Raw genomic sequence first — 10,708 nt, 5'->3', positions numbered from 1 at the left:
ATGAGAAAATCTGATGGGCAGAGGTTGGCATATAAGAAAATCTGGTGGGCATGGAAATGAGACCAAAAAGTGGACAGGGGGCATGCGAGAGAAAAGCTGGTGGGAAGGGGGCATGCGAGAGAAAAGCTGGTGGTTGGGGGCATGCGGGAGAAAAGCTGGTGGGAAGGGGGCATGCGAGAGAAAAGCTGGTGGTTGGGGGCATGCGGGAGAAAAGCTGGTGGGAAGGGGGCATGCGGGAGAAAAGCTGGTGGGAAGGGGGCATGCGAGAGAAAAGCTGGTGGTTGGGGGCATGCGGGAGAAAAGCTGGTGGGAAGGGGGCATGCGGGAGAAAAGCTGGTGGGAAGGGGGCATGCGGGAGAAAAGCTGGTGGGCAGGCGTTTGATATTGGTGTGATCTGTGTATAGTGATCAGTATGTATAAAGTAAATAGAGTGCCTGTTGCTGGCTTATTATGACAATTTTTTTTTGCTTTGTTCCAAAAATCTAACATTTGGAACCCCCCCCTTCTAGAAAACCTAAATTAACTCCTGGACAGCGCTCTGTATCATGCATCAGTCATCTGGACTACAGCCTTGATAGCCAGCCAGGAGGAGGTAAGAATTATTCTTTTTATTTTACAACAAATGGATACTGAGCAGTGGATAATGGAGGGAGTGGTGGTGGTGGTGGTAGATTGAAGCTTTGCCTGGGGTGCTTGAAACCTTGCCAGAGTCCCATCCTTCTCCTTCCTCACATAGCGCGAGAGCATCCCGCACACTGTAGTGCTGTTCTATTGGGGCTTGTCACTGATTTTCAGGAAGTGAAATATGTTAGTGCTGCTTTGTCGATTAATAGTACAAAATTATGAAGAATGTTTTTGTGTCCTGACTAAGAATTATGAACTAATTGGAGCAAACCAGTTATAAAAAAAACAAACCAAAAAAAAACACAGGAAAGCTAAGATTTTTGGAACCCATCTATTACTTTTACAAAAGTATATATATCTATATTTATATTTATATATCTATCTTAATTGTGGTGGCACTCTGGAAATTTTTTTCACTTGAGAAAAATGTTGCCTACCCCGGACCTAGATGAAGATTTGAACACACTTAAGGTCACATTTATGCAAAAATTCAGACAGTTCTAAAGGGTTCACAAACTTTCTAGCACCATTGTATACTCCCTTTACTCTGGTGCTTTTGCCAATTAATGTTACATTTCATTTGGATGACTTACATTGGTGTCAGTTGCATAGTGTAACAACCCCCCCAAACTTACCCCTACCCTTGTTGTATTCTGCATATCATGTTAACCTTAAAATCAAATATAAATGTAATGAGAAAAACAAAACAAAAAAACCCTATAAATGTTGGAATAATCCAAAATCTGAAAAGAAAATGGTTTCTACTACATACAAGTATATTGTTCTACTATATCATTTAACAAAATGTATAACAGTATATTTATTTAATTAAATTGTGTATTTCAGGTGAACTTTAAGCATCCTCACACAATCATACACTTCAGCCTTGCACATACAACACTTAGAACACATTTTTATATACGTGTTGCCTACATGCAGGAGACCACCACCACTCTGATAAAACAAACGTATGTATTTTTTTCTCTTTTTTTCTCTTTTAAACTGCAGGAAAAAAATCCAACTTTGCCACAAAGACAACAAATTCCATTGCAAAAAAAATATATATAAAAAAAAAAGAAAAAAAAAAAGCTACATAACAAATATTATAACTTTACATCTTTATACAGATACGTAAGGGGGTTAAGAAGGTGAGCAAGGTTTAAGCTCCCCATTTACCGGAGTTCAAAAGGTAGGTGGGGTAACGTTTATTCCATATACAATAAGTTCTGTTTACAACCAAGCAATACAAAAGGACTTTATTGTAAAACTTCCAGAGAGGGTTGAATTTTTTGTTTCCATTTTTTAACGAAATTCCTTCAGGTCACCTCCTGGGGTGAAAGAGGATGCCAAAAAAAATAAAAATTCAAATATCAGTATGTGCTGTGCATCTTTACAGGAGCTTGGAAATATGAACTATGACTGGGTGAAAACTCCTAAATTAAGAAATAATAAAAATGACCAGGGCATGTAATTGTTCAGAATCTGAGACAAAGAGACTGTAAAATAAAAACCAGAGCACAGGTGTCTGAGAGACATTTGATGGGAGAAGATAAAGTACTAGACCAAGATGGTTGTAGTCCCATCCAACAGTTGGAAAATAGCAGCAGCCTTGATGGTCCCATAATGACCATTGTTTGACATCTGACACCACAAGAAATGTATTCCCTATGCAGGACATTTTTAGACAAATGAAAACCTACTACTATCTAGCATCTAAACAAGGTGGATTCCCACAGTTGATAATTCACAAGGGAAAATAATAAAATGTTAAATACAATAAGACACTTTATGACATGAAAAAGCCATGGTGTATGCCCAGTAATGACAGTGAAGTAACTGTATTCTCTCTACCTAGAGGCTGGTTCATTCCTAGAAAATAGGTTTCCAGAAGGGAAAAGCTGTGTTTTTGTTAGATGTGACATCTCACCTCATCTACAATATGTGTGTCTGTATACAGCCAACAACTAGACAAAGTGCATTTGTTGTAAAGAGGTACATAATCCCTACATGTTTTATCATTCTCTTATATGAGAACACCGTATTCCTGCAGTTACAGGTGTCCTCAATGTACTTTGTATTCTCTAACATAAAAATAACTTTAAGAAAGGGGTACTGAAGGGGGAAAAACAGTAACCAAGTAATGCTGCAATGCTAAGCCATGACAGATCCTGCCATGAGGGCACTAAACATTTAGTGGTTAAACAGATTTAAAAACACACATGTGAAATATCTCTCCATTTTTAAGATTAGTGTCTTATAAAAGAACCTTTGCCAGGTCTATATACATTATACACAGCCAGGGAGCATTTGTGGGACCTGCACTACTACATTATTGTCATCCTGTTGCTTATGTATCACAGCTGTTTGACATACCCTATATGATTAAAACAAGGTGGCTAAGAGCTTTGTGGTTAAGAAAAATTAAGAACACTGCCCCCCCCCCCCAAAAAATTTTTTAAAAAAGGCAAATGTGGAGACAGGTTGTTACAAGATAGTGTTAAACTCTTCGTCTTCCCATATGTTTGGCCCTCGTCCTGCACAGGCACCAAGCGAAGATCTTCACCTGGCAATAACCACAACAAAATTCAGGTATAATATCAGAAGGCAGGCATAAGGAAACCAGAAAGACTGCTGTCTGAAAGCCAGCTCCAACAGTCACTGCCAAAGCATCAGACAACACACAAAACTAGACCTTGCAGAGTCCAAATGCCCCCACCCCTAAACAAAACCCCATGGGGCAAGTGTGGAGCAATACCATGCCTTGACTCCTGTGAAAATCAGATGCCTGGGTCACATGTGGCCAATAAACTCCATTACTTCATAATCCTTAAACTGATTAGTCATGACTGATGAAGTGTGCCAACAAAGGGACAATAACAAATGCATCGTCTTGTAACTTCAAAATAACATTTAACCAAAAGTTTGTAAGCACAGGATGCATAATCCTGATCCAGAATGTTTTATTATATGAATGAGGTGCGCACACAGTATTTCCCCCAGGCGCATTGTGAAAAAGAAAATATCAAGTCTTCTCTTTATCTAGTCCACTGGAGGGTGCACTGAATAAATACAGTCCCGTTCTGCAAAGCCAGATAGTCCAAGAGTAGGGAGGTGAGAGCTGAGCTTCTGGATGGGGAAGGATTGGGCCTGTGTGTCCTACATCAGAATGGGAACTCAGGAGCCCCTAGCAGAAAGCTCTGGTTGAAGAAACACCACCATTCAAATGATGTATTGACTCCATCCAGATGTGTCCTGTGATCCAGTCACATGACTTTGAGTAGATGGGGAACTTTGCCGACACAGTTTCCTTCCAGAAAGAAATTAAGGGAGACATTAGAACATGTCCACTGAAAAATAAAATACATAAATGAATGCTTTGGTAGTGGGCAAGAGTAAGAACATGAGAAAACGAGTCTGGTCATAAAGGTGCTAAGTAACTGCAAGTGTGGGCCCTGGGTAAGGCACAGCCAGGAAAGACAGCTGCCTTCAGCAAGACAAGGTTTCTTGTGTGTTTATTATGAGCAGTAGAAGAAGTGTGTGTTTGGTGTCATGTCTGCACTTGGCCACTGCCAAAAAGGCAGATTTTCTGCTCTTATAACATTTGATAAATTCATTGCCACATTTTATTTTTTGTACCATGATGGCTTAGCCTTTTAGTAGTAAATATGTGCACCATTTACATACAGTATATGAGGCAATGAGAACAGGCTGGTACAATGATCCCTGCACTAATTACAGTCCCATACAGTGCTATGAATACGTCTACATTCTTATTAATATAGTTCACATGTACTCAGTGGAGCACTAAGATCAAAATATAAGCAGTATTTGCTCTAAGGGGTTAGTTAAGTTACTACATCATGTTTTTGATCTATTGCACAAAGTTGTCCTGCACTTACAGATTTGTACAATTTTCTTTAATTGCAAAGTGAATATTTTTAGCTTGGAGACTGTCATGATATGCGCGTAGTGCTAATTTTCCAGGGTTGATTTCAATCTGCACAACTTCAGACTCAAAGCTTCATCTGTTGTGTTTACACTATTACACGGATGGATGCTGAATGGTGATTATTGTGAGGGTAGCTAAGAACAAATATTATGCAACATATTGGATTCAGGAGTGCCATCATGACAACCAGATATAGGCACTGGGTGACTTATAACAATTACAAGGGATCAACATGAAGGTAAAAATATAGGATCAAATAAAATATTCAGCATAGATAACTTACCGCTCTCACCTCCTGGGGGGTGGGTATAAAGATGGGGCTGATCCCTGCTGGCTTGCTACAATGGCTGTAGAAGACAAACCTGTAAATAAAAGGAAGCATTTTAATTAACACCTCTATACCAATAACATTAACGTATTTAATTAACCTTTATATTTAAGCTATTTTTACAATACTGTTATATTTAAGCCCATGAAGGATAAAGTAGCACACACTGTAGATAATTACACTGTGCACATTGTGCAATAAAACATGGTTCCATAAAGTACTTTACCTGTGGTGTAGGGCAGCTGATATTGACCTGGCAGCAGAGAGTAGCCGAGATGGTGGTGGTGGTGATGTGTGGACATTAAGCGCTGGGAAGGAGAAGTGCGAGGCCTTTCAGAACTTCTGTCACCAACTCCTCGATCTGGTGCTCCCATACTGCTACAGCCACCTCCTGATGAACCTCCAGGTACACTACAGCCACCACGATCTCGTTCCTGGGGTGATTTGTCTGTGATCTGTATATAAAGATAAAAAGCAGATGTGACATGGAGCTGGTACTTTGTGGTAGCTTAAACTGATCTATTCTTAACCTTCTAAACACTGCATTAATCATAAAAAAAAAAAGAACAGATTAAGAAAAAAGTGGAACATATGAAATCCTACACCAACATCAAGCAAGAAGACTAATTATACTTCATCTGGAATACTAGGAAACACATCTACTTATCAGATAAATATTATAAAACTATAATATGGTAACTGGGGGCTTCGACCCATGACCCTTACACATTCTTAGATTGATCAATACATTCATGTGCCATTATTTTAGAAGTTTAGTAGAGCACATATCTGACTGAAGGGTGAAGCCAAATCTTTATTCACTAATGACTCTTGATGACTGCCATTACTATAATTTAAACGTAACTGGAGGTGGCCTGTAAGACCAGAGGTTTTGGTCAAATATATTCACTACTGCAAAAACTTGCAGGACTCTTCCTGTATCAAGTACTTGCTTCTATACAAAACACTAATCCCTACAAAAAATTGGCATACAACCAAGACCACAGCAGTTTATGTTTTATTTTCCAATTACAATGCGTTGTTAGTGAGCGGCCTTCCTTGAATCAATGACCCTTACCCTAAACTTAACAACCTTCTTCTAACCCATTAAAACTGTAGTTCTTTAAAATAAAATTAATTTTCAGGTCCATGACTAATAATGGCAGCTTCATTTACACTGATCTGTAAAATCATATTTTGATTGTGCCAACAATTAGCGCATTATCCTATGCAAAAAGACATCAAACCATCAGTTAATAATTACTCTCCATCAATGCACATACTGATGTTTTACTAAATTACTATCAATGTGAGGCGCTGTCCATTAAGAATATCTTTACCACCTGTCATTGCGTTCTAACAATGCCCTTTAATTAATGGACTCTTCATGGACTCAACATGGACTCACTGTGGGAGACTTGCTCTTGTAATGGCTTGCATGTTGTTGTAGTATATCGAGGGCTTTAGACTCTGAGGTGGGTTTGCAGCCGACATTAGGACTTGCTCTTGACTTCTCAGACTCCTCACTACCAGCAACCTTATTACCATATGGGGAGAAAGAATAACTGGAAGGAATATAAGAGCCTGAATAAGGGAATGAAAGAAAATACATCATTATATCAACATGTGTGGAATGGTAATGCTATTATAAAAGGCTTTGACAATATATCTTAGATTCTAATTCTTGGATTCTCAACCGAATGGGTCAGGACATAAAACATGGAAACTACCAAACCCAACCTTCCTGTTAACAGGAACCGGAGAATTGTCCAGCCGAAGGTTTCCCCCATCCCTTGGGGTCTGCTGAACTTCAGCCTCAGCAAAGCTGCACTTGATGGTTCTGAGGGCACCTCTTAGATTCAAACAAATCCAGGAGATGCACTACCTCCAGGGTGCGGTATAAGAAGTGTGAGAAAGTCTCATGGATGATATTATGGACAAGAAATCTAAAGATAAATCTACAAGTGCACACTTATTTGTGATAGGGTGGAGAAGGAAAATGCCCCCACTCACTTTGGCAGTGTCTAAGCAGGGCGGAACGAACATTCCCCCTGACAAACTATGTATGTTTATTATTAAAGCGCAGCATAACCCCATGTAAAGTGTGTTTGCCTATATGTGGGTATGTATCAAAACTATCAAAAATAAGTGTATAAAATCCACCAGCGCTCCACTTATAACCGCTGCCTGACAAATTTCAATATGGGATATACATCAAACCCAAAATAAACATAAGTAAATAAACACAGTTCAAAACTTTACAAAAGACTTTGATGAAAGACATATGAACTTTATGTGGGACTACATTAGATGATTATATGTTATATATTATATGTATTATATTACACTATTGTGATTTTCTTTTCCTTTATGTGGAACATGAGAAAAATACTATAAGGAACCATCCAGCTATAAAGTGTCATCAGGTAATATAAGTATACCTCTTTGTTCCCTATATTATCTGTTAGATTACATAACAGCAATTGTAAAGTTTTGAACTGTTTTTATTTACTTAAATATCAAAACTACCTCTCAATGATGTGTAACAGCTCTATTTAAGATCTACTATTGATTAAGATACACTACTATTCAAAGATCCTGCCCTATTTTATTACCATCTATTTATAAAGCGCCAAAATGGTTTCGCTGCACAACACTATTGAGGTTAAAGCAAAACACAAAATTGTGTAATGAACAAACAATTTAAAAAATAAGGGAGAGCAACTACAGATTTAAACATGAGCACGATGGCAAAGGGAAGCAGAGTAAATGGGAGTGGAGATAGCCTAATGCAAACCGGCATAAAGCAAGCCACTACCTGGAAGTGTGGGAGCGAGAAGCAGGACTAGAGACAGATGCTAATGGTTAGCATAAAAGTGTTTATCAAGGATGCAGAGATGAGGGCCCTGCTTGTGAAAGCTTACAATCTATTCCTGCAAGAAGCCTATGTATGCTTAATCCTGTGGCCCCAGATACGAACTACCAATCTAAGCTGTCCCCCTCTGTCTTGTGTTGAACCCAGCAAATGGATTCAACGCTCTGTCCTCTATCTGGCAGTCTTAATCCAAAGTAAGTGGTCAGGAGGAACCAGTTACAATCAAGAGAAAAGAGGTGCTGCAGGAGCTACACACACCACCCAGAAATAATCGGTTCCAGGTGCTAGTGAAGGAGCCTGGTGATAGCAGCATCTACTCCTTACAACCGGGGGCACCTCAGTGGTGTGCAGCTGGCACTTACGGGCAATGAGTGTCTGGTGGCCGAGAAGCACCATTAGGAGTAGTCAGTAAGGGCAAGTTACTGATAAGAGGAACCACAAGACAAATCTGTAAAACAGTAAGCCATCCCTGTCAAATTTACCGTGATTATTGGAAAACCCATTGAGTGTTACAAAATAATTATTCATTCAAGTTTTAAAATTATCATTTTTCCACAATTCCCAAATTTCTATCCATTATATGTCCTATAAATAACATACTATGTGTCATGTTCCCAAATAGTTATCTGTTATCTTACATCAAATGGTCAGTGAAATAAATTATGTAATTTGGAGCAAAACATATAAACCACAGATCAATGAATGGCTATCCCTGTCCCAACCACGGTGATTCTGCTGTCAGAGCACTGCAACTAGTTTTGGAAAAAGCTTAGCATGATTAAAAGTCTGAACATCAGTGTTAGAAATGTTTGCTATGTGTTGTTAATCTGTACATTATAAGACAAGATAACTCAGTAAAAGCTGAAAAATATGTGCCATTGTATTTGCAAGCATTGGTGTTGCAGTTTATAAGCATTCATTTAAATTTGTATATTTTAGAAAAAATATTCTATAGTAGGTCTAGTTTCACCAGTACATATAATAATCCTAGTTGAATACCTGGGTAATTTTGCATCATGACTGCTGGCATTCCGCGATAGCTTGGATGGCTGGGGTCATATGCTTGGCTATAGGTATAGCCATGCACATAGGGGATATAGGACTGATGTTGTGTAAGCGGTGATGACACTGGCACATGAGTACTAGTACGAGGATCCTGGGCAACACACGAGGATCTTCAGTTGTTTGTGGTCCCTTTACTTCTACACTAATTGCCTCTTTGCCATCTTCCTTAGAAGAGGCTTCTTTGCTCCGAGTCCGTTCCTCCTTGACTTTTCGCTCTCGCTCTTCTTTCCATCTTTCATCATCAGCTTTTAGGGCATCTGTGTACTTGGGATAAACGTATGACCACATGCGTGACTCTGCTTCCTGCTGCTGTAGATGGTGTAAAACAAACTTGAGTTAGAAAGCAAACTATAAATGACCTGTATTCACAATTAGATGTACATACACTTTAAGAGGAGAGGGGGCGATGGGGGGGGCGAGAGAGGAGTGGGGGTGGGCGTGGTTGTCGTGCGAGTGGCAACGAGAGAGAGAGAGAGAGAGAGAGAGAGAGAGGGAGAGAGAGAGAGAGAGAGAGAGGGTGGGCGGTCGAGGGGCAACGAGAGAGAGAGGGTGGTCGTGCGAGGGGCAACGAGAGAGAGAGAGAGAGAGAGAGAGGGTGGGCGGTCGAGGGGCAACGAGAGAGAGAGAGAGAGAGAGAGAGAGAGAGAGAGGGTGGGCGGTCGAGGGGCAACGAGAGAGAGAGAGAGAGAGGGTGGGCGGTCGAGGGGCAACGAGAGAGAGAGAGAGAGAGAGAGAGAGAGAGGTGGGCGGTCGAGGGCAACGAGAGAGAGAGAGAGAGAGAGAGAGAGAGAGGGGTGGGCGGTCGAGGAGCAGAGAGAGAGAGAGAGAGAGGGTGGGCGGTCGAGGGGCAACGAGAGAGAGAGAGAGAGAGAGAGAGAGAGAGAGGGTGGGCGGTCGAGGGGCAACGAGAGAGAGAGAGAGAGAGAGAGAGAGAGGGGGTGGGCGGTCGAGGGGCAACGAGAGAGAGAGAGAGAGAGAGAGAGGGGGTGGGCGGTCGAGGGGCAACGAGAGAGAGAGAGAGAGAGAGAGAGGGGGTGGGCGGTCGAGGGGCAACGAGAGAGAGAGAGAGAGAGAGAGAGAGAGAGAGAGAGAGAGAGAGAGAGGGTGGGCGGTCGAGGGGCAACGAGAGAGAGAGAGAGAGAGAGAGAGAGAGGGTGGGCGGTCGAGGGGCAACGAGAGAGAGAGAGAGAGAGAGGGTGGGCGGGCGGTCGAGGGGCAACGAGAGAGAGAGAGAGAGAGGGTGGGCGGTCGAGGGGCAACGAGAGAGAGAGAGAGAGAGAGAGAGAGAGAGGGTGGGCGGTCGAGGGGCAACGAGAGAGAGAGAGAGAGAGAGAGAGAGAGAGAGGGTGGGCGGTCGAGGGGCAACGAGAGAGAGAGAGAGAGAGAGGGTGGGCGGTCGAGGGGCAACGAGGAGAGAGAGAGAGAGAGGGTGGGCGGTCGAGGGGCAACGAGAGAGAGAGAGAGAGAGAGGGTGGGCGGGGCGGTCGAGGGGCAACGAGGAGAGAGAGAGAGAGAGGGTGGGCGGTCGAGGGGCAACGAGAGAGGAGGAGAGAGAGAGAGAGAGAGGGTGGGCGGTCGAGGGGCAACGAGAGAGAGAGAGAGAGAGAGGGGGGGGCGGTCGAGGGGCAACGAGAGAGAGAGAGAGCAGAGAGAGAGAGGGGGGGCGGTCGAGGGGCAACGAGAGAGAGGAGAAAGAGAGAGAGGGGGGGGCGGTCGAGGGGCAACGAGAGAGAGAGAAAGAGAGGAGTGGGCGGGCGGTCGAGGGGCAACGAGAGAGAGAGAGAGAGAGAGAGAGGGTGGGCGGTCGAGGGGCAACGAGAGAGAGAGAGAGAGAGAGGAGGGTGGGCGGTCGAGGTGGCAACGAGAA

The 10,708-nt window shown here is 42.4% G+C and overlaps 1 protein-coding gene across 1 annotated transcript in view; it reads right to left on the bottom strand.

Annotated features, from left to right (window-relative positions):
- Positions 1-1,577: 1,577 nt before the first annotated feature.
- Positions 1,578-10,708, bottom strand: part of ZNF609 (zinc finger protein 609) — a 69,370-nt gene continuing 60,239 nt past the window's right edge. The window contains 6 exon segments of the mRNA XM_075208232.1: positions 1,578-3,931; positions 4,857-4,935; positions 5,128-5,356; positions 6,310-6,485; positions 8,776-8,940; positions 8,943-9,150. Coding sequence (XP_075064333.1) covers positions 4,862-4,935; positions 5,128-5,356; positions 6,310-6,485; positions 8,776-8,940; positions 8,943-9,150 — 852 coding nt within the window. The 3' untranslated portion in view covers positions 1,578-3,931; positions 4,857-4,861.

This window comes from Mixophyes fleayi, chromosome 4 (assembly GCF_038048845.1).
Source record: "Mixophyes fleayi isolate aMixFle1 chromosome 4, aMixFle1.hap1, whole genome shotgun sequence".
NCBI classification, from domain to species: Eukaryota; Metazoa; Chordata; class Amphibia; order Anura; family Limnodynastidae; genus Mixophyes; species Mixophyes fleayi.
This window is presented reverse-complemented; position numbering and strand designations above follow the sequence as displayed.